Source organism: Galeopterus variegatus, unplaced genomic scaffold, assembly GCF_000696425.1.
Source record: "Galeopterus variegatus unplaced genomic scaffold, G_variegatus-3.0.2 Scaffold6243, whole genome shotgun sequence".
NCBI lineage: Eukaryota > Metazoa > Chordata > Mammalia > Dermoptera > Cynocephalidae > Galeopterus > Galeopterus variegatus.
In genome coordinates this window covers 24296-52050 of record NW_007732354.1, presented here as the reverse complement: position 1 = coordinate 52050, position 27755 = coordinate 24296, and the positions used below count along the sequence as shown (strand labels likewise).

The following is a 27755-nucleotide window of genomic DNA, read 5'->3' as shown; positions in this document are numbered from 1 at the left end:
GAGCCTTGCAGTCTCAGCCCATTCTTCTCTGCCTCGCTTTCCCCTTGTGTTTATTTCTTGATTCTCAGCCATTGTCATTTTTTAAACCTCAGTCCTAATCTCCACCATGATCAGTGGGTTAGTCTGCAGCGTTGGGTCCAGGTGGGAACCACTGGCTTTTCAAATTGATTCTGCCTGTGTGATTAAAAAAAAATTTTTTTTTTCAATAGAATTTGACCCAGAATCAGGATGAAAGCAATAAATATTTGATGAGAAAAAGCAACTGCTCAACCACGTCCTCAAAACACATTGGTTTTGTCGCCTAGGGCTTTTCCACCAGGTACTATCAGGCCTCGCCCCGTGGGCTGAATGAACACACCGAGACCCACAGCATCTACACAGTCCAGGTTTGCTCAGCTGGTTTCAAATATCCAGTTCCCTGTTCCCCAGGGCGCCCTCCCTCGTCAGAGTGGGAGCTGCCATTTCAGGACGAGGAATCAAGAGCAGGGAAATTTGAGGCTTTACTCCCAAGGGAAGGCCCGGGTTCCCGAACCACTAATTACACACCAGCAGGTGCCCTGAAGTGCAGGTGAGTAAGTGGATTCAGACAGCACCGTGGCAGGAATCCAAGAATGTTTTAGGGAGCAACCACTGTACGCACAGAGCCAAAAATAAAAACCTCGGTTTGATTTATTCTCCTTGGAGTCCATCCTGGAGAGAAGCCGGCTACTGGTGTTGGTGCCTCGAACGCCCAACTGAAAAGGCAGCTGGAAACACAGAGAAAAGCAGAATAATGGGAGGTTGTCGACGAGGCAAATGCAGGGAGCTAGGAAGGCACAAGAAGGTCAGGGGAAAAAACCGAGGACGACTTCTGTGCCGGCGGATGACCAGCAGCACACAGGGGACCATCAGCAGGGGCCGGTCCCGCGGGAGGCGAGAGCAAAAGGCCTCCGAAGGTAAGTGACAGCAGTGGCCCCACATGTGCAGTGATGGGTTATTGGTGACATTCCTGACATTCCCCCCGCCCCCCCCCCTTAGCCCCTCTATTTCCTATTGTTTCTTTATAGAGTATATGTCGCTTTATAACAAAAATCCTAAAAAAGTGAGGAAACGTAACCGTTTCACAATTTTTAGAGAGTTTTTATGAGAACATGGTCCAGTGTTCATGGGAACATATGATCATGGGAACATATGAATTTTGGGTGGACACAACTCAGCCTGTAACTCCGGGGTACGGACAAATGGCTAAAGGTGGGTCCTCTATTTTTCCCTTTTGCTATGAGAGAGTTCAGACCATTAGCACTCGCCTGATTTTGACAAAAAAATGCTGGAAGCTGAAGAGGACACAGGTGGATTGTTGGAGGGCCTCGGTCACTTGAGGGGAAGGGCAGCCAGCAGCCACCTCCAGAGCCAGTTAGGGGCAGTGGAGGAGTCTCAAAGAAACACATAGAGACTCATCGTCCCCTCCTAGACACACACACACACACATACCAGATACAGACATACCACACACACACACCACACACACAGACACACCAAGCACAGACATACCACACACGTACCACATAGACACACACACACACGCACCACACAAACACCACACACACACACATACCAGATACAGACATACCACACACACCACACAGACACAAACACACACCCCACATACCACACACACACAGACACACCAAACACAGACATACCACACACACACCACACAGACACACAGAGACACACATACACACACACTTCTTTCGATGACCATACTTACTCTTAGCCCCAGGATGTGGATTGTCACAGTGATAGGGGCAGGAGGCCCTGAGGTGACAGGGGACAGAGGAGGAGGTGAGGATATGAGAGAGGAGGTGGCCTTTCTAATCCCGGACCACCTCCTCAACCTGAGCTGGACTCAAGACGTGATGTCATCTGCTCACCTGGTGTCAGCGGGTGTCTCAGCATCTCAGAGCCAAGAGCATTCTTAACACACGAAGACCAACCTCTCTCTGCTTCTCCAACACATCACCCACACAGTCCAAGAAGGGAGAGTCCCAGAGACCACCCGTTCCCCATTTCTGTTGTGCTGAGGCAGAACGGGGTTTTCACAAGAAGAGCATAAACCCAGGTGGCCAAGAGACACAGTCACTTCAGCTTATCCAGCCCTAAGTTCATCTCTTTCCAGAGTCCCAGCCACTTCCAAACACATGGAGTCTGAGACCCCTCCCCAGCCCCTTCCCCCTTTCACCGTCTCCTTCTTATGTAAAGCTCCCCATTTCCCCAGCAAGGACACTGAGTCCTGCTCTGGGAGACCTTCTTAGGAGAGCCAGAGGTGGTCAGGGGTTGGCACCCCTGGTTCTCCAGGTTTCTATCTGTAAAGCTACTCCAGGTCCTCTCCAGTGGCAGGCCAGGATCAAGGGCAAATTCCTCACGACTATAACCACCCTGATTATCACATGTGTAGGATTTTGTAGCCTGCAAACCTCTTTCTCAGACATGATCTCATTTAATATTCACCACCGCTTCCTCTTCAGTTCCATTTTACAGATGAAGAAACTAAGGCCCAGAGAGGCAAAATGACGGGCTCAAGGTCACACAGCAAGTAAGAGGCAGGGCCAGGGCCACCTGCCTATGTGCCCCACCACCCTTAGGACTCTCCACCCCTTGGCCTCTCTCTCAGTGTTGAAACTGTGCTTCAGTATGGGGGAGCGGAGGGAGGGGACACAAGGCCACAGGCTCAGGGTCTCGTTCTCAGGAATGCAGCCAGCATTCCTCCAAGTTGATACATATCATCCCCCAGGGCTGACCTCATAAATATCATTAGATCCTGCAGCATCCACCCAGCCTGCCAGGGCCCTGGACGCGAGGAACTCTGTATCCTGTTCCCAGCCACAGCAGATGGAAATAGTGTGAGCTGATGAAATATCACCAGCAAAGCTACCAGCTGAGAGAGTGTCTCCTGGCAGACGGCAGCGGAGGGGCTGCTGACCCGCACACACTGGCCTACGCCTCGCCACCAGCCGGGAGGCCAGGTGGGCTTTGGGGCAGCACTAGCATGAGTGGAGGCAGACAGGTATCTGGTCCTGGTGAGCTGTGTGACTTTGGGCAAGTGACTTAACTTCTCTGAACCTTAGTTTTGTTCACATGTACAAAGTTTTCATCTGTAAAAAGAGAATAAGATCCACTTCAGTAACATATGTTTTTGGAACATATATGGAAGTGTCCAGGCGAAGGCCACATGCAACATTAGGACCCAGGGGATAGAAGAAGGGGGGTCAGTGTGGGGTTGTGACACCCACCCATCTACCTGGGTGCCTCATCCCTGTTCAGAGTAAGGACCCTGAAGCTAAAGGAAAAGTCCACTGGGCATTGCTGCTGCCTTTAAGCAGAGGTCCAAGGCGGTAGGAGGTCTCACAAAGGGCAGGGTGGGGTTGGGAGTCTCAAGTCCAGAAAAGCAACTTTGGGCCTCAGAGTGAATTATTCTCTAGAGTTTTGATTCATACTGTCATCAAACTCACCAGGGACTTAGGGCACAAGCTTCCTAGGGCTTGGCACACTTGGGCACCCTCCAGAGACTCACCACAATGGCTACTTCATGAGCTTTGACAGTCCAGAATCCCTCACCTCTCTGTCCAAGGATAGTTCCTGTCCCCATGCAGTTCCAATGATGCTGACATCCCACCCTCTCCAAAATTGGAGGGTGCCTTGTACTCAGGGCTGAGCTCCCCTGGCAGTCCTGGTTCAGGGACGATAGAGGACCTGTCTGAGCTAATCACAGCCAGTGACACTCAACTCTAGGACTTTGATCAAGCTCTCTGGGAAGTGGACTCCCTTTTCCCCACAGGACTTGGACCTGAAAGTTTATAGCACTATAGGGGACAGCCATCTTGTAAACCTCAGGGGAAAGCCTGTCTGAGACGGGGGCCAGTGCAGCACAAGGTATTGCTGGGAAATAAGAGAAACAGCATCCTGGTGACCATGTTTGGGTTCTAGATCAAGCCATACCTGAACTTTCCCAGACTTCTCAGTTGCATGAATTAATCTGCACCCCCTTGTGTTAAGCCAGCCTGAGTCAGGCTTTCTCATCACTTGCAGGCAAAAAAGACCTGAAAGATAAACACATTTCTGGCACCAAAGCCCTTGTAAAATTAACCAAATTAATGAAGTGGAGACTGCTTGAATTAGCACAGATTCAGAGCAAAAATAACTGGATAATGTTTTAAGATACTCTACTCAGGCTTTAGGACATCCTTACCCTACTTCAAGTATTGTGGGGAAAAGATGCTTCAGAAATGGAAAAATCTGAGTTTAAATCCCAGCTGTCTCACTTACTAGCTTTGTGACTTTGGACAAGTTACTAAACCTCTCTGCGATTCTATTTCTTTAAACCTCTGAGGCTATAATAAGGATGAAATGAGATCATGTGCATAAAACACTAGATACACAGTAGACGCTCAATCAATGTGCTCCCACCATACGGTTTAGCCCACCTAGATTTGCTTAGTTACAGGTACATGAAGAAGACCTGTGGGAACAGAGAGGAAGTCCACGCTGTTCCTGAGAATTCGCTCATGGTGGGCGCTGCTCCCACTCTTCTATTGTTCTTATCCAAGAAGCAGGGTAGTGTGGGGGAAAGGAGCAGATGCTTCGGAGTCAGAGAAACCCGGACTTAAATTCTACCTCTGCTCTGTGACCGCAGGCCAGTTGCCTAACCCCTCTGAGCCCTGTTTTTCATCAGTAAAATGGGGAAGGTATCGCCTGCCTCTTAAGGGGACACAAGGATGAAGGCGTGGTGCTATGTACACTGTACCCAGCACACTGCTCAGCGGATAAGTGTGAGTCTTTTCCCAGCCCCAACCAGGGATCTTGCTCAAGGGTTGGTCCTCAAGATTCTACTGCATTCCCACCTCCCTGAGCTCAGCCTTGCCCACGACTTCAACTCCATGTCCTCCCTGGTGACCACCAAAGCCCTGGGCCCAGGCCTGACCTCCCACCAGAGCTCAGACCTCCTGGGCATCTCCACCAGGACAATGGAGATGGCACAAGGTCCTGGCTTCCCCACTACCCTCTGTGGGATTTGGTAAGTCACCTTGGCCTCGATTCTTCATCTATCACATGATGTAGGCTGCAGCAGCTTGTCGCGGCTCACTACTGAGGCTGTCACAGCCCTAACATACTAGGACTGTCAACTCCAGGGGTCATCTCCCAGCTGGCACCCCTCCCCCCCCCAGACTCACCAGCTTCATAAGCTGCACCACCTTTCTCCAATGAACCTGGGCTTCAGACTTACAGTCCACTTGGATTTGTCCCACAGCCCACAAGTCTGAAAGATTCTCCCTCGGAGATGCTCTCATATTTGTACCCTCCTTGTTGCCACCACCAGCGTCCTTGTCCAGGATCCAGCCCCAGCTTCACGCATCCAGTCCACCCTCTGCTCTTCCAACACATGGAGCCGATGGCCAGCAGGGGACTCATGTAGCCTCCTCCCAAATAGGCTTTGCATGGAGGCCGGGCCTCCTCACGTTGCTGCCAAGACCTGGATTCCACCGGTGATAATGCCAGCACTGGGAAGATTTGTTCTAAGGTTAGGGATGAAGAGAGGAACATTCCATGGTGTTCATATTAGACAATCAATAAATATTTGTTGAATTCATTTGTTCATTCATGCTTTCCAAACACCCTTTGGATGCTCATCTCCAACCCAAGACAGACATCAGCGATCCCTTTGCAAACCATGAAAGCTGTGGGCCTTTGCTCCCCAAAAGTGCAGTTGCATGTGACATTTGCATACAGTTGCAAGGGGTCCACAGCCCCACAAGCCCACCAACAGAGCACAGGTTGCCCCTGGCTGTGCTCATTTGACAGACTGGGAGACTGAGGCACAAAGGAAGGAAGAATCTTGTCTGAGAACATGCAGAGCCTATCTTTCTACCAGGCACTGGATCACCACATGGAAGTGCCAAGTCCACTCCGAGCTTCAGGTCCATAGCTTTGAGCAGTAGGCCACTTCACTTCTGCCATCTTTGTGTTGTTATCTTATCTGGGTAAGAGCAACCGTGCCTGCATTGCAACGTTGGAGTGAGAAGATAATGTACACGTGAGAATCTGGCTCAGCTTTGTGCACAGAGGACAATTCCCATTCTGGCCTTTTCCTTGCCTTTCCTCTTCCTTTCCTTGCAGGATTTTGAAGAAGTAAACATTGCTGCCATCTGAAGTGGTCGTGGAAGTCTTCGTGGAAGAAGTGAGCCTGGGCCTCAATTTTTGGTGCTGGAGAGAGGCAAGAGTTATTAATAGGCCTGGCTTGATGGGCCCAGGAACAGTGAATGTGATACAGATACCCAGCACCGTGGCTGGGGAGTACCTGACACTGGAAGGGGAGGGGGCCGGGGGCTGTGGAGAGTGCCACCTCCCAAAATAGCCAGGACAGAAGCTTATATGTGGCCATCCCACCACCAGGTTCACTTCTGAAAGGACCTCCCACCAACCCAGCCTTTCAGGGCAGACTCCAGCCCTCCACCCCCACCCAAGGTGAGTGGCAGCTATTGAGGTTGGAGGAGGATGGAGGGACGCAGCGGGAATGAGGCCAGCTGGAAGGGACAGCCACGTCTCCCCCTCCCCCAGAAACCTAGGGGGCAGGGGTGGCAGTGCTGAAACCAGGCAGCTGTGGAGTCCAGGACTGAGAGTATGAATTTCTGGGTTCTCTGCGCTGACTCCTGGTGTGGCCTGGGACAGATCTCTCCCCCTGGCTGTGCCTCAGGTTCCCCATCCTTAGAACAAGAGGGGCAGAGCCAGACACCTGTGGATTCTGGCGATGCCATCGGAGGGAACCCAGAGGGCTGAGGAGGCAGGAGGAAGGGTATGGAGGGCTGATGGGCTGACCTATCAGCACCGTCTGATGCTCCAGCCAGGGGGTACTTGGGCCCAGAGAAGGTGTCAGGTTGATAGGAGAACTCAGCATGGAGGAAGGAGGGGAAAGAAGATTGGACCCCTGTGGAGGTTCCAGCCTTTGCCACACAGTCAGTTTTGGGGGACTCTCCAGGAGCCAGTGTGTGGGACTTGATAGCACTGGATCCTAAGCACCAGGAAGGATCACAAAGAGTGTCACTGAACTCCAAGTTGGTGGACCTGGGAGTGAACCCATCTCTGCCACTGCCTTGCTGTGTGTCCTTAGGCCACTCACTTTCCCCACCAGCACAGCATAAGGGTCCTTTGGCTGTGGGAATAGATTCTCCACCTAGGCCCCTGGAATGAGCTGAGCCTGGGAGTTGAACTGGTAGCACAGAAGCTGTGAGTTAGCAGCCAGCTGGGGACAAGGGGCAAAGGTGGTGGCAGCAGCAGCAGGGGCCAGGGCAGCTCAGGGGTCCAGGGAAGGCCTCGTGCCGAGAGCTATGAGGTTGAAGCTACAGCCTGGGAGCCTTGGAAGCCAGCTGGCAGGCTGTCACCCGAGGAGCTGACTCACAGGGAGGGGCAGCTACAGCCAGCAGCATCCTAAGGTTTCCAAGAAGGGCAGCCATCCAGGGCTGAGCTGGGGAAGACAGTGTTGACAGTGAATGCCAGGGACCTTGAGCTACTGGCCAGCTGGACAGCTCTCCCCAGGCCCCACCACCAAGGGCCACCACTGTCCCAAACCTTGCCCACCTGCCCATACTTTAAGTTGGAGTCTCAAGTTCTCAGTACAAGGGACCACCGACACCATCCAATACAACAGAGGGAGACAGAAGACTGGAGATGATGAAGGTCACAACCCAAAGTCACACAGGGACTTCGTACAGCCACAGATCTAGAACCTAGGCCTCCTGACTCCCTGTCCAGTGTTCACACACTCTAGAGGCAGCTGGTTGTGTGGTGAAGAAGGCAACTGGTCTCTGACTGCAGAAAGATAGAATCACATTTCGCAGATGCCAAGTTCAGATCACAAAACCTGCCTCGGTTGTTTAGGAAGTGTGTTCCAAAGGTGCCACCCTCCCCCTAAACATACATGGGGCCTTCTGGGAATGTGCATAGACATTCCAAGTACCTTCCCCCACCCTCCCCAAAAAGGTTTGTGGGAGCAGAGGGGATCTGAACTCCAGATTCTGGGGTCCAGGAGACCAGGAAAGCAAGTAGTTAGTGGAGACCTGAGAAAAGTTTTATGAAAAGTCAAGCTAGGGAAAAAAAAAACAACAACAATCAAATCTGGTTTCAGAATGTGCATCCCTGGCCAAATGCGGGATGGGGTGCCCGCAGAGGGATCCAGCGGCTCTGCCTGTTCCTGACTCTGCCACCTACTCCCTGGGTCCTGTGGGTCAGGTTTCTAGACCTCAGCACTCAGATTTTGTGGCATTAATTTGCATCCAGGACAGACGAAAGCGGAGGCTGGGGTAGGAGTGGAGAGAGAATGGGAGAAGGGCCAAGGGGTCCACGGGGATGTAGGCTGGTCCCTGGGGGTTCAGAATCTTCCCCCAAGCGGCAGGACATCCTCCGACGTGCCCAGATCGGGGGCCCTGCGCCTCCTGCGTGCCCTTGACGGCAGGCGAACTCTCCAGACCCTGCTGGTGGCACGGGTATCCCCTAAACTCCCCTTCCCCTCTCTCGCTAGCCTCAGCCCCTGGGATCTCGAGGACCCCCGGCTGGACGGAGAGGGAGAGGGCGTGGGAGGGGGTCTGCGCGCCCGCCCGCCGGGGGCCCGCGCTGCTCGGCCGCGCGGCTGAACTGGGCGCTCCCGCTGCGCGCGGAGCCCCTAAGGTTTCCAAGAAGGGCAGCCATCCAGGGCTGAGCTGGGGAAGACAGTGTTGACAGTGAATGCCAGGGACCTTGAGCTACTGGCCAGCTGGACAGCTCTCCCCAGGCCCCACCACCAAGGGCCACCACTGTCCCAAACCTTGCCCACCTGCCCATACTTTAAGTTGGAGTCTCAAGTTCTCAGTACAAGGGCGCGGAGCCCGGCGGCCCCTGGCGCTGTGCCAGGCCGGGCGGGCGTGCGCCCAGCGCGCAGCACTGCAGCGCTGGTCATATGAGCAGAAATGATGAGAAAAGCACTTTTTAATCTTTTCGCACTTGCTCTGCCCGCTCAAAGAGTTGCAGGATGGCGATGACAGACTTGCTCAGCGCTGAGGACATCAAGAAGGCCGTGGGAGCCTTTAGCGGTGAGCGGCGCGCCTGCCTCCCGTCCCTCTCCTCTCACCACCACCCTCGCCCCTGCACCCCTGCGGGCCGGGCCGCCGGCCGCTGCTCCCGAGCGCTCCTCTGCATCCCGCGGAACGCGGGCGGGACCGGCGCGGGGTGCGGGGGTCCTCAGCATTTCCCAAACTCCGTCCAGGCGGAAATGGGCGCGCAGGGAGCGGGCGGGGAGGACCGACGCCGTGCCCCAGTAACAGAAACTTGCGGGCACCACGCTGGGAGGACTCCGGGTTCGGGACCGAGGGCGAAGAGCAGGGACCTCCGGGGTCCTTGTGCGCGCTCGGGACTTCCCCGTTAAGGCACGTGGAGGGGTCTGCAGAGGCGCGCGCCTTCTCTCCAAGCCCCTCTACTGGACTTTCATTCTGGACAGGACTTTTCCGGCCAGGCGGCGGCCGTTGTTGGGCCCCACGACTATCCGAGCACCCTTCCCTGGGGACTCGGAGTCCCAAACCTCCAACGGACCCGCCGGCGAGGTGACCTTCCCCGAGCGCAGCGTTCAGCTCCATCCAACCCTGCGCGGCGCATCCTCAGCGCCTCCATCTTCCAGTCTCCTTAGGCAGGGCAGGGGAGGGGGCCGGCAGTCTCACCTCTCCTAGCTGCCCCGGACTTTACCTCTTAGCTGCCCGCCTTCCCCCTGTCCTATTACCCGGATGGGGACACTGAGGCTCTGAGAGGATCAGGTGACTTGTCCAAGGCAATTTCTGGGCAGAAGGGGGATTAGAACTGGGGTTGCCTCGAAGTCTTGGTCCCCCTCCCTACTATCAATGGAGGACAGAGCAACTTTCCTTCCCTCCAGCCCTGGGCTAGACTCTCAACCCGCACCCCCTGCCACCCCCCCAACACACACACACACGCACGCACACACACACACACGTGCACGATACCCAATCTAACATTGTGTGTGCCCTTTCCCAGGTGCTCTAAAAGAGGAGCTCAAGACATAGAAAATGGGGGTGAGGGAGAGGCGGGAAGGGGCTCCCTTTTCCTATCTGCTTGGCACCCCCTACCCTGGGCACAGGAAGCTCTGGAAAGTCACCCTTCCAAGGCGCCGTGATTACCAACAACCCCCGCCTTACTCCAGCCACCCTGCTGCCTCTGAGGAGAAACTGAACTGGGCATTCCTCCGAGCCCGCCGAGACTCACGCACGCACACACACACACACACACACACACACCACCACCGCCACTGGAATGGATTTCTGCAGCAAAGTCAGGACTTCTGGGGCCTCTCCTCCTCCCACTGTGTGACCTTGAGGGAAACTGTCCTCTCTATGTTGATTTTTTGGCAACAGGGGTCTGTAGCCAAGAAAGAAGGCCGACCCTCCTCTCCCCACCCCAACATACACACACCGTGTACACACCACCTTCGATTCCCCGGCCCACTCCTACCCAGCGACCACCCAAAAGGCTTCATGGAGCCAAGGTTCTCAGGAGGCCAAAAGCCTCTGGTTCTTAGGTGCTACCCCCACCATCCACGAAAGCGCAGTGGAGCAGGGCAGACTGGAGAGCTGGGGGTCTGGGTGTGAGTCCACCTCTTCCTCTCCAGCTGCGTGACCTTGGACAGAGCGCCCTGTCCTTGCCTGGGGTCCCTCAGCCCTCCGACGGAGGTGCAGCCCTTCCACTCCCCACGACTGGCATGTGGAAGTCAATCAACAAATGCCACCGTGGCGACCCCCCATCCTCCCTGTGCCCCTTCCTTGTCCTCATTTTAACCCGCTCCTCCCCTCGACAGCTGCCGACTCCTTCGACCACAAAAAGTTCTTCCAAATGGTTGGCCTGAAGAAGAAGAACTCAGATGACGTGAAGAAGGTGTTCCACATCCTGGATAAAGACAAGAGTGGCTTCATCGAGGAGGATGAGCTGGGGTAAACTGAGGCCGGCAGGGGATGCCCAGCTTGAGGCTCTGGGAGAGGGCGTGGGGGCTGGGACCCTGGCTTCCGAGTTCCCATCAGACCTGCCCTTCTCTCTGCACCCTTCACAGAAAGTAACTGTATGCGACCCGGTGTTCAGGGAGCCAGGGGAAGATGCTTCCCAGCGCTGTTTCTTTTGGAAGAATAAAATCCTCAGCTGAAAGTGCAAGTAACTAGATTAAAGTATAGACACTTAATATTGCTAATGGAATGATGCTACTTAGTCATTTAATACAAATGAAGAGGCAGTTTTTCTTACTACCTAACACCATAGGCGAGGCAGGAAGCATTCACTTTAGTATTTTTTTGATTTTCATTTGTCTAAAGGGCACCTTCCACCGTCCCGCAGAACCCCCAGTCCTCCTGTACTAGTGCAGCCAGAGCAATTTCTCGGCAAGCCAGGGATGCAGAACCAGCTTTGGGGGCTTAGGGGTCCTTGAAGCCAAGCAGAGCAGGAGAAGGCTGTGACTAGGAAAATGCAAAACTGTGTCAGCAAAGGAAACTTCCCTCACCCCCCTCGGCCACCTGGCCCACGTCTGCTGACCAGCTGTGCCTTATGTCACTCTGGCCACGAATGCCTTGAATTTTATCAAAAAAGAGAAGGCAGAAGGTGTGGAGAGAGGCCTTTCAAGTAGGAACTTCCCACCATCCTGTCTCTTCCAACCCATCCCATGAGGGTACCCTCTGTCTAGAACCTTCTCCTTCTACCCACCCAGCATGTGCACATGTGCACACACACTTACGGAGGCTGACTTCTATATCCTCCAGGCATTGCCTTCTCCAGGAAGCCTCCCCTGACTCCTCCCCTGACACCAGATGGGTGGATGCACCCTCGGTGCCACGCCCCTCTGTCACCATGTCCATCACAGCGTGTGGTCTCTGTCACAGTACTTGGCCTCCTCCTCATTTTTTCAGGTGGCTCCCAAAGATCACCACTGTGCTCTCAGTTTCCAGCATAGCAAAGACACTTAAAAGATATATGTTGAATAAATAAACGAATGTAGGTGCCCTCCCTGAAGCGGGGGCGGCCCTTTTCTGAGGACAGCCTGTCCTTCCCTGCACACTCACCCGTGAAGTCATGGCCACAGATCCTCTACTTGGCCCCACACAACTGCACGCACGCCCTCTGCCTGCTGCCTGTCCTAGCTGCCCCCTTCCCCTGCGCAGATGCCAGCCACCATCCGCACAGTGTTCCTGCAAGGTCACCTTGGCCTCACTCTCTTGCTGGCTTTCTCCCTTCCCTCCTCCAGGGCCATCCTAAAGGGCTTCTCCCCAGATGCCAGAGACCTGTCTGCTAAGGAAACCAAGATGCTCCTGGCAGCTGGAGACAAGGATGGGGACGGCAAAATTGGAGTCGACGGTAGGTAGCCATGACCTGAGGGCTGGGCACATTGTGGCTCTTGGGATGTCTGGATGCTAGAAGTTTGGAGCTATGTCTGTCACAAGGAAGGGGAGAAAAGGGGTCCCTCACTCCCCAAGATTAGAAGAAAAAAAGGCAATTCATTAGGTCTAAGAGCTCTGCCACATAAGCCTGACAAAGAAAAACTGGTCTATTTTTCTAAAATTGAACAGCCCAAAAGGAATGGATTCTTTTTTCTCACTGCTGGATAGGGAATCCAGGAGAATTGGGGATTTTCCTCGAACTTGGCCTGCACTTTTGCCTGGGTTCTGGTCCCAGCTTGCCCGAACTGGCTGGTTGACCTTGGGCAGTCTCCCTCATTCTCTGGGCCTCAGTCTCCTATCTGTAACCAGAGGAGATGAGGCCAACTGATCCCCACAGACCCTCCAGCTCTCAGATTCTCAGAGTCCAGGGATGGAAATTCCTTATCTCTCCTTTCCTTGTCAATGTCTTGTCCTGGTGCCCTGTAACCTCAAGTCTCGAATCCTGTTTCAGCTTCACTCAAATATACCCTTCCAGCATTGCAGGAGAGCCAAGAGAAACATCCAGCCAGGAATCAGCTGCGAATTAGGAAAAGGAATACTAGGTCCCACCTGGCTTTTCAGGATTCGCTTCAGCACAGGCGAGGGGCTGGTGGTCCATTTCACGTCCTCCATTCAGCTCTAGCTGGCATTGCTGGAGCACTTCTCAGCATTGTTATTGCTCTTAGCATTGCGACATCCTTGGGAATTATCCCCATTTTGCAGATGGGCAAACAGAAGTTGAAGGTGCTTAGTGTATTTCAAAGAGCCAGGACATAGTGGTGGAGCAGAGATTTAGAGCCAGGTCTGAATAAGTCTTTGCAGCATGCTATGCTCCCATGTTAGTCCTTTCTGCCACTATAAGAGAAACTGTGTGTAGGTGCTTGGCCTCTGGGCCCAGGCTGTCTGGGTTCAAATCCCTGCCACTTTCTAGCTCTGTGACCTTGGGCAATTCACATCACTACTCTAGGCCTCAGGCTCCTCATCTCTGAACTGAGGATAATGATAGTTTTTATCTCATAGGGCTATTATGAGGACTAGATGTTTTAATGTATAAAGGGCTTAGAACAGTGTCTGGCACAGAGTAAATACTACATATGTGTTTGTTAACTAAATTTAAAAAACAGGGACTAGGTTGCATTCACCCTTTTATCCCCCATATCTAGCCAACACCTAACACAAAGCAGGGACTTAATAAACATCTGTTGCCTGAGAATAAAGTCCAGCCCCCGTGCTCAGCTGTGACCTTGAACATGTCACCTCTGCGCACCTAGGTTCCCTTGCCTGGCAAATGGGCTCACAAGCTTATCCTAAGACTTGCTTGGGCCCGTTGTGAAAATTAAGTGACTGTAGACACAAAGTTGCTTTGGGAAAGGTATGAGGATTCTGAAAGTGGGTGTGAGTTTATTAAAGGGGGTTTTTGTTGTTTGTTTGTTTGTTTTGCCAGAAACAAGAGTGTAGAATCTCTACCAAGGTCAGATGCAGGGCGTCCCCTGGCCATCTGATGCCAGCTGCCCTTCTCATGGCTAGGAAGGAGGGAGATGGTTTTAAAGGAGCCAAAGGAGAGAGTGTTGGAGAGGCATTGGTGGCTTGGCTACTCTTGGTGAGTCTGGTGGGTGACAGATACCCCCATCCTCACCAGACCACTTGTCAGACAGCACTACTCCAAGTACTAGCTCCCACTACGACCCCAACCCAGGCCTTCAGACCTGCCTCTCATTTCTATTTGCAGCCAATATGCCACAGCTCAGAAGCCCTGGGCAGGGTCTTCATGGCTGGCTGCTCACAGACAACCTAAATGATGAGGAAAAACCAGGCCAGACTCTGGCCTGCTTCCCTGCCTCCCTCCCTCCCTGCCGTACTCAGATCTTAAAGAGCCAGCTAAACTCTTCCAACAGACCCAGCAGACATTTCCTGAGTAGCCACTGCGTGCCTGGCAGAGGGGGAGGTGAAGATGAATGAGTTCACCTTGCAGCAACACCATTGCCTGTCTGGGTGCTCCTGTGTGGCAGCTCTGGAGCCCTGAGTCCCAGCTTCCTCATCTGTAAACTCGGCATAATATAGCAGTACTGAGTGCAGTGCACAGCACATCGTAAATGTTCAATAAACGGCAGCTGCCATGCTGTTTTTATTCTATTGGCACATTGCTTACAGTTATATATATATATACACAAATGAATGGGGCTCCCAGGCAGAGGCAGAAAGGTGCAGGCAGTCAGCACTTTGTGCAGATTTGGAAGCTATGGGCAGGAATGCCACAGTCTGGGAAGGCCACAGGGAAGGAGGTCCAGGCAAGGTGCTGGCATCGGCAAAGACATTAAGGCTGGAAAGTGGAGGGCATGTTAGAAATGGGCAAGAAGACTGGATTGCTGGGAGTGGGAGGGGAGAATTATTACCTGGGCATGTAATGTGTGCCCGTCCCTGTGCTGGGCTCCATACCAGTCTCACCTCATTTGACCTTGATAACAGAGGACACAGGCGCAGATGCAGAAAGGGCAGTGCGGGGAACCCCAGGTCACACTGCCAGCTAGTGCCAGAGCTGGGATTCAAACCCAGATCTGTCTGACAGCACAGTCCAGGCCTGGGCTAACCCGTGCATCCTACATTGAGCTCTGGGGATCGGGACAGAACACAGGAGGGGGACAAGAGATGAAACGGGCATTGAGTACAGATCTCCCCGAGGCAGTGGGGCCCCACACTTCATGCTTTTGAGGTGGGAAGATGCAGACACCCCTTCCTGCTCTTCCACCTCCCAAACACAGAAATGGTGGGTGTGATGATGCCCAGTAGGCTTCGAGAAGGGAGACAGGGCCTTTTGCAGGGGCCCAGGAGATTCTGTTTCAGACTCACTGCTTTGCTGCCAGATCCCTCTGAAGGCTAGAGGATCCCAGCCCCTCTACCAGCTGGAAGATGCTTTCAACTCTTGGTGGGACCTAGGGCAAGTCACAGACCCCCTCTGACCCTTAGGTGCCTAAAACCAGGGGTCAGATCACTAGCCAATCACTGGGGTCCTTACAGCTCTGGAATTCCATGGATGCCCCAGTGGATAAACATCTCCAAGGAGGACCAGTTCAGTACTTAGGCTCAGCTATGTGACCTTGAATGATGACAGCAATGACATCTAACTTCATGGAGCACTTAACGCGCCAGGCACTGTGCATAGCGTTTTATCCATTTAACCTTCCTCGTTATCTTTGAGGGGCATGTTATCACACTTCCCATTTTAGAAATGAGGATATTAAGGCTTGTAGAGGCTGAGGGTTTCCCTAAACTCCCATGGGTAGCAAGAGAAAAGGCAAAGATCTGAGTTCAGATCTGTCTGGCTGCCAAGCACATGCCCTGTGCTGCCTGCTCCATTCATTCATTTAAGTTTAGACATTTTATTTATTGATGTATTGCTTGCTTCTCTCCCCCATGGGGACATCAGCTCCACAGAGCAGTTCTGTCCCCAACACCTACAATAAGGCCTGGCACATGGTTGGGGAACAAGAAGAGTTTGCTTATTGAATGAATGAATGAATGAATGTGTGTCCAGCTCTGGGGATGCAGTGAGGAGGCAGCATGGGCCCTGTGTGGAGGGGGAAGCAGTCTGAGGCCAAGGCTGGAGACCCATGTGGGCTGGGCCTTGCATGCAGCAGGTACTGGGGGGCCCAGGACCGGGGACTGCCCCATTCCCAGTTCTGTCCTTCTGAAGGTGAGCGATATTTACCAGACTCTTTAAGATCCCAGATTGAAGGGAGTGGGTAGAAAGACAAAGTTCTGTGTGTGTGTGTGTGTGTGTGTGTGTGCGTGTGCATGTGTTTGGTGTAGAGTTGACTATCAATACTTGTGTGTACAATCTGTGATGATCAAATCAGGAAAATTCGCATATTCTACATTACAAAACGTAATCATTCTTTGGGTCCATTAACCAATTTCTCACTAACCCTCTCCAGTCCCCCTTTCCCACCTCTGCTAATCATTCTGTTCTCTCCTTCTGAAAGTTCAATGTATTACTGTGACTATTGTTTGTTTGCGTCTTTGTCTTTCTTTTTCTTTGTTCCTACTTATGAGTGAGGATATGCAGTATTTCTCTTTCTGTACCTGGCTTATATTACTTAACATAATTTTCTCTAAGTTCATACATGTTGCCGCCAGTGGCAGAATTTCATTCTTTTTTATGGTTGAGTAGTATTCCATTGTGCGTATATATCACATTTTCCTTATCCAGTCATCTGTTGATAAACATTTAGGTTGGTTCCACGTCTTGGCTATTGTAAATAGAGCTGCAATGAACATAGGAGTGCAGGTATCCCTTTAACCTGATGATTTCCATTCCTTTGGGTATATTCACAGTAGTGGGATTGCTGGGTCATATGGTAGTTCTATCTGTAGTTGTATGAAAAACCTCCATACTGTTTTCCATAAATGGCTGCACCAATTTACAGTCCCACCAACAGTGTAGAAGGGTTCCCCTTTCTCTGCATCTTTGTCAGCATTTGTTATTCTCTGTCTTTTTTGCTAATAAGCAGTCCCACTGGCATGAGATGGTATCTCAGTGTGGTTTTGATTTGCATTTCCCTGATGCTTAGTGACACTGAGCATTGTTTCATGTGTCTGTTAGCCATTTGCATGTCTTCCTTTGAGAAATGTCTACTCAGCTTCTTTGCCCATTTTTTAATTGGATTATTTGGTTTTTTTACCATTAAGTTGTTTGAGTTCCTTATATATTCTGGATATTAACCTCTTGTCAGATTATAGTTTGCGAATATTTTCTCCCATTTCTCCCAAATATTTCTCCCATTCCCAGGTTGTCTTTTCGTTCTGTTGATTGTTTCCTTTCCTTTCCTTTTTGGTTTGATATAATCCCATTAGTTTATTTTTTCTTTCATTGCCTGTGTTTTGAGGGTCTTATTCATAAAGTCTTTGCCCAGTCCTGCTTCCTGAAGTGTTTCCCCTATGTTTTCTTTTAGGAGTTTTATAGTTTTAGGTCTTATATTTAAGTTTTTAATCCATTTTGGTTTGATTTTGGTATTTGGTGAGAGGTGTGGATCTAGTTTAATTCTTATACACATGGATATCCAGTTTTCTCATCACCATTTATTGAAGAGGTTCTTCTTTCCCCAGTGTATGTTCTTGGTGCCTTTCTTGAAGATCAGTTGGCTGTAAGTACATGGATTGATTTCTGGGTTCTCTATTCTGTTCCACTGGTCTGTGTGTCTGTTTTTATGCCAATACAATACTGTTTGGGTTATTATAGCTTTGTAGTATAATTTCAAGAAAGGGAGTGTAATGCCCCCAGCTATATTTTTTTATTATGTATTTGTTTGTTTATTTGTTTGTTTTGCTCAGAATTGCTTTCGCTATTCCCAGTCTTTTGTTAGGATTGTTTTTATCTATTTCTGTGGAGAATGTCATATGTATTTTGATGGGGACTGCATTGAATCTGTAGATCACTTTGAGAAGTATGGACATTTTCACAATGTTAATTCTTCCAATCCATGAATATGGAATGTCTTTCCATCTTTTTGTGTCCTCTTTAATTTCTTTCAGCAGTGATTTGTAGTTCTCATTGTAGAGATCTTTCACCTACTTGTTTAAGTTTATTCCTATTTATGTTATTTTTGGGGTAGCTATTGTAAATGGGCTTGCTTTCTTGATTTCTTTTTCTGCTAGTTCATGGTTGGAGTATAAAAACACTATTGATTTTTGTATATTGATTTTGTATACTGCAACTTTACTGAATTCGTTTATCAGCTCTAAGAGTTTTTGTAGTCTTCTACATATAGAATCAAGTCATCTACAGAAGCAGTTTGACTTTATCTTTTCCAATTTGGATGCCCTTTATTTCTTTTTCTTGCCCGATTGCTCCGGCTAGTACTTCCAATACTATGTTGAACAAGAGTGGTAAGAGTGGGCATCCTTATCTTGTTCCTATTTTTAAAGGAAGTCCCATTTAGGACAATATTGGAGGTGGGTTTGTCATATATGACTTTCATTGTATTGAGATACTTTGCTTCTGTACCTAATTTGTTGAGAGGGAAAGACAAAGTTCTAATAATAATTCTTTGCAATCCTGTCTATGGGACAACTATTTTCAGGAAGCTCAAAGACTTTTATAGATGTGGTCAACTGATGCTCGGAGGCCACCCTAAAACGCTAGTGTGGAGCAGGTAAAGGGGGGGGGGTTATGGCAGAAAAGGAGAGAGAAGCAGAGCCAGGATTGAGGCTCAGTGGGCTAGCCAGGACCCTGTACTACCCAGCCTCATACTGGCATGTGTCCCCTGCCCAGGCTCTCCAAACTCAATGCCTGCCTCAGAATGTACACACTGACAGGAATCTGAGTTAGCATCCACTCCTACTTTTTTCTGTGTGCCAGGTACTGCTCACAGGCCTTACCTCTTTAGCTCATTCAAATCTCACAACAGCTCCACAAGATTCCTTTATTACCTGCACAGACAGGAAACTGAGGCCCAAGAAAGCAGAGCACCTTGCTATTAAGCATTGGGGCCCGCTTTTCAAACCCCCACAGCACCGCAGACAAGATCAGCATGTCCCCACCACCCCCATGCACCCACACAATCCTAGTTACATTTCTCCTGAAGCCCAATCCCAGGGATAGATGCACTTTCCTGTGCTTTACGCCTGTCCAGCTCAAGAGCCTGTGGTTTGCTTTTTGCTTCCTGTTGCTGAAAAATTTAGTTATGATTATTGTCTGGCCATTGCCATCAGTGCCACTCACAAGCCTGACGGTGCCTTTTCTGCTTCCTTCTGGCAAAATCTGTTCCCTTTTATCCTTAAGCAGCCTATTTAACATGGGAGGTGGGAGTGATGGAGTTAGCCGTCGGGCTGCGGTGCTCCTGAACCAGGCAGGAAATAGAACCCGCATGCCAGATGCGTGGGTGCCAGCCATGTGAATGGCCAAGCTTTCTCCTCTCTCAGGCCATCCGCCTCCTCATCTGTAAAGTGGGGATAAAAATACCCACCTTATAGGGTTGCTGCTCAAATTAAGTGAACATTCTGGAAGTGATTCCTTCCCTCTTATGTTAATGCTTTTGTTTGTAAGCCACCTCAAAGCCCTTTGGAAGTGGTGGAATCCCAATCTTCAGCAGGAGTGAAACTGAGTCTGTGATGCGAGAAAAGTGAGAAGGATGGAAGGAGTATCTCCCCCTCCCTGTAATTCCAGCCCTCCAGCCCTGAGGGGGTTTGGTTTCCAGGCAAGGCAGGATGTGCACATCGAAGCGAGCCACAGTCCTGACAGCACAGCCCAAGGGTGCACAGTATTTTGTCCCCTCTCTTTATGCCCTCACACCAACCTGATGAGGTCTAGGAGACAGAGGCTGTGAAGTCCACTGAGAGATGTGGAAACTGAGGCCCAGTAGATGTAAAGTGCCAAAGTCACACAGCAAATCCTTGGCTGAACGGGACCTGGGTTTCCTGCCTCCACCACCCCCACCCCCAAGCTGAGTTGAGACCCTGGAGTTATAAATGGTTTCTGTGTTTAGCAATCTGTTCCTTTTTATTCCCACGTGGACTTTCCCTAACTCCAGCCTCACGCTGCACTAGATAAGGCTCAGCAAAGGGAGAAGCAGCAGCACTCCTTATGTAACTGGCCTCCTGTAAAATGGAGCAGCAGTTAGGGTGGAAAAAAGAGGCTCATTCTCCACTGATCCTCTCCTTCTGCCTCTGTGGGTTACAGCTTGAGTTAATCACAGGGTCATTCAACTTCAATCTGAGAAAGAGACAAGCCTGGCACAAGCCACACCTGAGCTAGAATTTTCTTGGCTGAGTGACTCTCAGCCTCAGTTTCCCTGTAAGTAAAATGGGAATAAGAGAGCTGGTGAGGATGAATTGGGATAACTCCGCAGGCGGGGCCTGGCATGCCGTGAGCCCCCAGAACTGTTGACGGCACCTCCCTGCGGCCGTCTGGCTTGACCTCAAATAACCCTGCCTCCTGGTTCTCCAGGATGGGAAAGTGATCCCTGTTTGCAATACCAATTTATAAGAAACTGAGCCCAGGAGCTATTTAGAGGCAAGGTGATAAACCAGGAGGCCAGTCCTTCATCCCAGCGCTCACGACAGAAGGAAGGAGAGAGCCTTCCAGCCGCTGACTCAGTGACAGTCTCGGTCTCACTTTGGGCTGTCAGCGTGTGCTAGTCTCACCTATCAATAGCTTCTAGATTTGTCCAATCGCACAGCACCCCAGACTGGAGCAGACCTGATTAAGCTAATTTCAGTTTCCTAAGGGAAAGACAAGAACAGCATGCTCCGATCCACTGCCCTCACCTGCTGCCTCCCTCCCACCCCATCTCTGCCTGTCCTTCTCCTTCTGTTGGATGATGAAGACGTCAGCAGGCTGGCCCCCGAGGGCCTTGGGCGAGGTTTCAGGTTGCAAAGGCAGTGCTGCACTTGCATGTCTCAAGGAGGAAGAACGTCTGGATCCCTCCAAAGGGACACTCTCCCTCATGCCTTAACAGCAGGAGTTGGTTTGGTTGCATTCCCACTGTGTGCCAGGCACTGTACTAGGTGCTTCTCATCCCTTACCTCATGTAGTCCTTACCAGAACCCCATGCGGAGGTATCCTCAGTATCCCCATTTAACAGATGAGGAAACTGGAGGTTAGAGCCTGAGTTTCCATGAATGGGTGTGCTGGAGGTGGGATTCTAACTCGGATGGGGTAGATAGAAACCTGTACCAGGTCAGCTGGTTGCCATTTAGACTTCCTTGTCCTCCTTAATTTCAAGATTTCTGTGGTTACTGTTATTTCAAAGCTCCAACCATGTTAGCTGTGCTGACGATCAGGGGAGGTAGAACTAACACTTACAAGCCACCTTCTATGTGCCAGGCATCTTCTGCATTTTCTCATTTTGTTTTCCTGATAGCCGTGCAAGCAGGCATTCTTATATCCGGAGGTAGAACTAACACTTACAAGCCACCTTCTATGTGCCAGGCATCTTCTGCATTTTCTCATCTTGTTTTCCTGATAGCCGTGCAAGCAGGCATTCTTATATCCGCTTTACAAATGAGAAACTAAAGCTCAGAGAGGTGAAGTAGTGACCCGTGGCCGCCCAGCCAGGTAGAGATGGAATGAGATTCAGATCCAGCTCCAGGGTTTCTGGGAAGCTGTAGGCAGGTGCCAAGGTGGGGACAGGAAGTGGTGGGGGGTAATGGAGACAAAGAAGAGCAGCAAGAGCAATGATGCTAACGAATGAAGGTTATGGTAATGTTTACAGAGTCCCCCCCATAGGTTAGGTTTCAAAGTGGCTTGAGGTACAGAAGCATCTGACTCCCTAGCTCCAGATGCTGATACTATGCATTAGGCTGTGACCAAGATCATTAGGCTGGCTCCTCTCAATAACCCAGGGAGGTAGGTACTATCATGAGCTCCATTTTACAGATGAGGAAACAGAGGCATAGTGAAGTATCTAACTGAAGGTGACAGAAACAAGACATAGGAGCTGGGATAGACCCCCAGCTTGCTTGCTGCAAACACTGTGTGAGAGCTGGAAGGGTGTCTTCTAGAACCAGCACCCACAGCTTAGAAAACTGAAACCAGGAAGGTGAAGTGTCTCATCCAGGGACACGAGTGGGTGGCAGAACAAGACTGGAACTGCATCCTCCAAACCCGGTTCCCCATCCCGGGGTCCTACCACCAAATCAGTTGACCTAGATTTTACCGAGTCTTTGTTTGTATGGTCATTTGTTTTTCTTTAAGGAGCGACATGGACATTTTAGAGGAGGCATTTTGATAGGGTGGCTGTTGGTTAATTGGCTGGTTCCTAAGAGCTCTGCCCTAAGGCTGTTACAAAAAGTACAGAAGAGGTGGCCCCTGCCCTCAATTTGTCTACAAGCGTCCTGTTCAAGGTTCTGAGGGGATAAAATTAGAATCCTGTGTTCTCTGCAAACAGCCAGGGCACGTGGCCCTTGTGAGGTGCTGGCTGCTTCAGAATGAACCCCAGGATAGACAGAGGGTCTGAATTAAGAGGCTTTTGAAACCCTACAGGTCGAAAATATCTCCCATAGCCAAGTTCCAAAATTTCTGGCTTCCACTTCTGTAGAGTCCCTCATCAGCGTCCCTTGGTCCCCCTCACACCAACTGCACCAAATCCCACTTAGTGTGAATGTGACTTGCAGCTCGAGAGCCCATTGTTTCCAGGGGGAGGGGTCAGGAGGTCAGTGCGGGTTGGAAAACAGAACAGACCACCTTCCCCTTCTAACACTCTCCCCTGAGCAGGTGGTGGCAGATGGGCTCAGCCCTCCCTCATCCCAGGACAGAGCAACTCAGTGCCCAAGGACAGGGAATGCCTGCCCTGGCCAGTCTTCCAAATTCAATGGCAGATTGAAGCTGGAGAGAGGTCATCTCTAGCCCACGCTGGGACGCTAGCCCCATCAGGAGCAGCCTCTCCTTGTTCATACAGGGCTGTTCCTAGGGCCAGAGGCCACGGCCCAGCCCTGCCTCATATTTTCCACATGACCTGACATCTCAGCTCTCCAGCCTCCACTTCCCTGCCTGTAAAATAGGAATCGTCCCACTTACGTCTCAGGGCTGTTGTAAGAATAATACGCAGTAAGTCAGAACTCACTGAACTCTGAGTAGGACTCAGGAGCCATCCCATCCACCCAATCATTCATTCAGCATTCATTTATGAGCACCTGCTGTGTACCGTGACTATTCTAGCTGACAGGAGAGTGGTGAACAAGAGAGACAGGCCTCTCTGCCCTCCTAGAGTTTACATTCAAGTACGAGGAGACCGACAAAAATAAGGACATTAATAAGATCATTTCAGAGAGTGCTAAGTACCACAAAGTAAATAAAAAAGGGCTAAAGTGACAGAGTGCTAAGGGTGGCAGTATTTGAGCAGGGACATGTATCACTCTATACCTAGGTCAAAGTAGGCTGGAAACGTCCAGGATAAGGAGGGAAGCCTAAGAGCATACATCATAGCTTGAATCATGTCCACTGTTGAACTCTTGGACTCAGTTTCCCCATATGTAAAATTTAGGCAAAGGTGTATACCCATGGGTTAGTCATAAGAATTCAGTAAGATAATATATGTACAACACTTCCCCTGTAGGCCGGCAATAAATGCTAATTACTATCAAGATGGACAACATTAATAAAATTACTAACAATAAATGGCATCTCAAAAGAACCACCTGACCCACCACGGTCCTATGGGATCACAGGAGCTATGGCTGAGAAAGTAAGTGCTTTGACATCTGGTCTGTGGCAAGGACTCCTTGAGAGCATTTGGCATTTCATTATTTATGTATTTCTCCATCCCTGCCACTTGCTATTACCACTCAGCCCTGGGGATCGGTTGCAGGACCAGCTGGTGGACCCTCACTCTCTCCCGCCTTGAGTCCTTACACAGGCCCCCACATCCAGGTCACCCACCTTTCCTGTCTTGGGACAGCCTGTGGACAGGAAAAGGTGGTGTCTATTTCCCAGGTCAAACCCTAGGAAGGTGAGAAGCCCAGGTACGTATCCCTTTACCTAGCCAGGGCCAGGGCCAGGTTATTTTCATGATATATACAGCACATGTTGCTTTGGTTGTTTTTTGTCTTTGCACTTTTCTATCTTTAAATAATGTTAGAGGGCCGGCCCGGTGGCGCACTGGAGAGTGCGCCGCTTGGGAGCGCGGCGGTGCTCCCGCCGAGGGTTCGGATCCCATGTGGAGACCAGTTCCCGCTCACTGGCTGAGTGTGGTGCGGGCGCAACACCGCGGGTTGCGATCCCGTTGCCGGTCCCCGGTATGGGCGTGACACCGAGGGTTGCGATCCCGTTACCGGTCAGTAAAAAAGACAAAAAAAGGAAAAAATAAATAAATAAATAAATAATGTTAGATTTACAGAAGAATTCCAGTGATAGTAAAGAGAGTCCTGTATCCCCTTCACCCTGCTTCTCCTGATGTTATTTGAATGTAACCATGATGCAGTGAGGAAAACTAAGACATTGCATTGGTTGGTTTTTACGTATACATTCCATAGAATCTGGAGAGGGTGGAGCTTACCTCAGGGAGTTCAGATCATTCTTGTGGCCTTTTTGAAGCCACTTCATGCCCAGTTTTTCGTTTGTCTCTCACAAGGACTTATTACTGCACCGTCTCTCCACTCCACTGGCCAATGAGGAAACTGAAACCCAGAGACGCACATTTTCCAGCAACTAGGACCAGGCGAGGCCTGGAACCCCTAACTCGTGATCCCCCACCCGTACTGGCCCTCCATCACCACGCCGCATTGTCTAGAGGCAATGGGAACTTATCTGACCCTAAGTTCCCTGGCAGGCCTGGGACATGGCATGTCAGAGACACATGGTGGCACATGGTGGCAAACTCTTTGTTCTCTGTCATTCCTGGGGAGAAAACCAATAGAAAAGCCCAGGAAAACTGCTGGACTCTGAGCCTCAGTTTCCTCATCTGAAGAATAAGAATATTGATAAAATGCACCATATGGGATTATTGTCAGAGTCACACAAGATATTGTATATAAAGTGTTTAGAATAGTACCTGGCATATGATAAACATTCAGAGAATTATTATTGCTGTTATTATTATAGTTATTATTAAGAATAATGTGTGTTGCATGACGTCGTGAGGCAAAAGAGAAGGTAAGCTCATCATTTCCCATCTTGCTTCGTTGTTCACTCATTCACTCCTTCATTCATTCATCCCCACACTCACTTATTCCATCACTCCAGGTCGCCTGCAGCAGATGCATGAATCGAGAGGAAGCCTGGCATGGGGGCCCAGCGGTCAGGCCCTGCACAGTCTCTCCTGTATTCTCCACCTCTGAGTCACTTCCCTTTGTCATTTTCTTTTGCAGAGTTCTCCATTCTGGTGGCTGAAAGCTAAGAGGCACTGACTGCCCTGTCTTCCACCTCTCTGCCCTGAACACCGAATCTCAGCCCCTCTTGCCACCCTCCTGAGTTTCTGTTCAGTTTGTTTATGTTATTTTTTACTCCCCCCTGTCCCCTGAGGCCCTCAAATGACACCATTCTTCTGGAAAATACTGGAGAAACAATAAAGGCTGTACCAATCGGACTCTGCCTGTTCGGGAGGACTCAGGCCTAATGGGACATTGGCTTTGCACACATACTTGGTCAGGGGGTGGGGGGCCGAATTTAGACAAAAGATGTAATCTAAGGGAAATTTACTGAGCCCCTGCTCTGCATTTGGTACTGGGCATGATACTCTATACAGGTTACCCATTTAATCCTGGAAACCACCCTAGAAGGTAGGTAATGAAATTCCCATTTTACAGATACAGAAACCAAGTCTTGGGGAGAGGAGGTGGTGTGTCTAAGCCTGCACAGCTAGGACTTGTTGGTGCTGGGATTTGAATTCAGGTCTGTGGATGGATGGATGGGTGGGTGGGTGGGAAGATGGATGGATGGATGATACACATTAAGACTCTTTTTGTTAAAAATGACAGAAACCCAACTCCAAGTAACTTAGCAGAAAAGGAAGAAAAACACTGATTGGCTCATGTGCCCGAATAGTCAGGGACAGGTCTTCAGGAACAGCTGTATCAAGGGACTCAAGTGCCATCATCAGGACCGAGTCCCTCCTTCCCTGTCTCTGAGCGCTGCTGTCCTTTGTGCTGGATTCATTGTCAGGCAGGCTCTCCCCTCACGATGGCGATTCCTCCAGTAGCTCAAGGAGTACATTCAGCAGTACCAGCAAAAATAGCTTCTCTTTCCCAATCACTCCATCAGAAGGCCCCAAGTTTAGTTCCATTGATACCAGCAGCTAACATTCATTGAGCACTTACCCGTGCTGAGCCCGTTACAGGGTTCCATCTGTACAGCCCTGTGAAGTGTGGACTATTATTATCCCCCTTGGACAGATGAGGAAGCTGAGGCTCTGACAATTTAAATGTTTGCCGTAGGCCACACAGCATGTAAATGGTGGAGCCAGGACCCCAACCCCAGCAGAGCCTGTATCTCTCTCTGAATCAGTCACAGAGGCCAGGAGGAGGGGCCCTGACTGGCCTGCTGCAGATCATGCCCATTTGTGGAGACAGGTGGGGTCAGTCACACAGAAAGCTCAGGCCTGAGAGTCAGGGAGGTCAGAAGTGAGCCAAGAGCAGCCCTGCAGGAGGCTCCTGCTCTTCCCCATGATGGCCTTGGGGGAGGTTTACTTTAGAGGTCCCTGGGTGGGGAGGGGCTGAGGTGTTGTTCTCCCTCTCATATGTCAGGTTTCCAGACCCCATACACAATGGAGCCACCAGCCCCGGACAGGGGTGTCAGGGAGGCTCTCACTGAGACCACAGGATGAGGCTGAGGGCAGGGATGGGCAGGCCACCCTCCAGGGTGACACCAGGCAGAGCAAGTGGGCCCAGGCAAACATAGGACCAGAACTGGGAACTGGGCCACAGCAGCAGCAAGCCCTGAAGGGCAGCCCTGCCCTGGGCATGGCCGGGTGCCACGGGCTGCTCACAAAAGCAGCAGGTAAGCCTGATGTGGAGCAAGTGACAGTGGACCTGGGAGGGGGACTGTGCGTGAGTGTGGCAATAAAAGAGTCCTGTAGGATTCCCCTTCACCGGGGGAATCCTTGAACCTTGCGGGTCCAAGAGCTTGCTGCTATAATATCACCAATCACACCTACCAGAGAGAACTTAAAGGAAAGGCTTTTTATTTCAGAAGACATTGACAGGAGACAGAGGGTAAAGTCCCAACTGCCTCCCCGATTGACTGAGGGCTGGGGTTTATATAGGTAAATGTATCAAAGGATATAGGTAAGTGTATCTCAGGATACCTTGACAGACGTATGCAGGATGTTTGAGTGTGACTGTGCGACGGACAGCTGCTTCCTCCTCTGAGAGATGTATCAGGTGAGACACGATGTCTGCTTTTGATACAATCTTAGTTAATCATTAAGGACGAGCTATAAAGGGAAAACAAAGTTAGTTCTATAGTGTGTACACGACTGTGTGTTTACAAGTGTGGGTGAGCACATGGGCAGGCATGAGGGCATGCGTGTGCACATGTGCTTGTGACCACAGTCAGGACCAGCGCAGACCAGGTGTTCATATGGGGTGTCAGGGGGTCCAGTTTTAGACACTGAGATTGTGGGGCGGTGGTAAAGAGGGGCTGCCCTACACTGGGCCTGTGTGGAATATGGGAGGAGCAGCTGGGGAGCCTGAGCACCTCACCCAAAACCAGGTCAGGGTCTTGCAAGAGGACAGGCAGGTCGGGACAACAGTGACGGCTGCCGGCTGCCACTGCCCACTGGCCTGGAGCGGCTGTCAGTGTGTCTCTCCTACACCCACATGAGAACCCACACAGTACAGTTCCCACTCAGGGCAGCTGAT

General features: G+C 50.8%; 1 protein-coding gene across 1 annotated transcript; it reads left to right on the top strand.

The window, feature by feature from the left end:
- The first annotated feature begins 8947 nt into the window (after positions 1-8947).
- Positions 8948-25483, top strand: PVALB (parvalbumin). The gene is made up of 4 exons (XM_008590640.1): positions 8948-9098; positions 10865-10997; positions 12293-12402; positions 25266-25483. The coding sequence occupies exons 1-4, from the start codon at positions 9038-9040 to the stop codon at positions 25292-25294; spliced, it is 333 nt and encodes a 110-aa protein (XP_008588862.1). The 5' UTR covers positions 8948-9037; the 3' UTR covers positions 25295-25483.
- Positions 25484-27755: the final 2272 nt, after the last annotated feature.

Bases quoted from the DNA above. Each gene is read 5' to 3' on its own strand.
- PVALB (XM_008590640.1), top strand. From the start codon at position 9,038: ATGGCGATGACAGACTTGCTCAGCGCTGAGGACATCAAGAAGGCCGTG. The intron at 9,099-10,864 runs GTGAGCGGCGCG...TCCCCTCGACAG, and splicing joins GGCCGTGGGAGCCTTTAGCG to CTGCCGACTCCTTCGACCAC. The intron at 12,403-25,265 runs GTAGGTAGCCAT...TTTCTTTTGCAG, and splicing joins CGGCAAAATTGGAGTCGACG to AGTTCTCCATTCTGGTGGCT.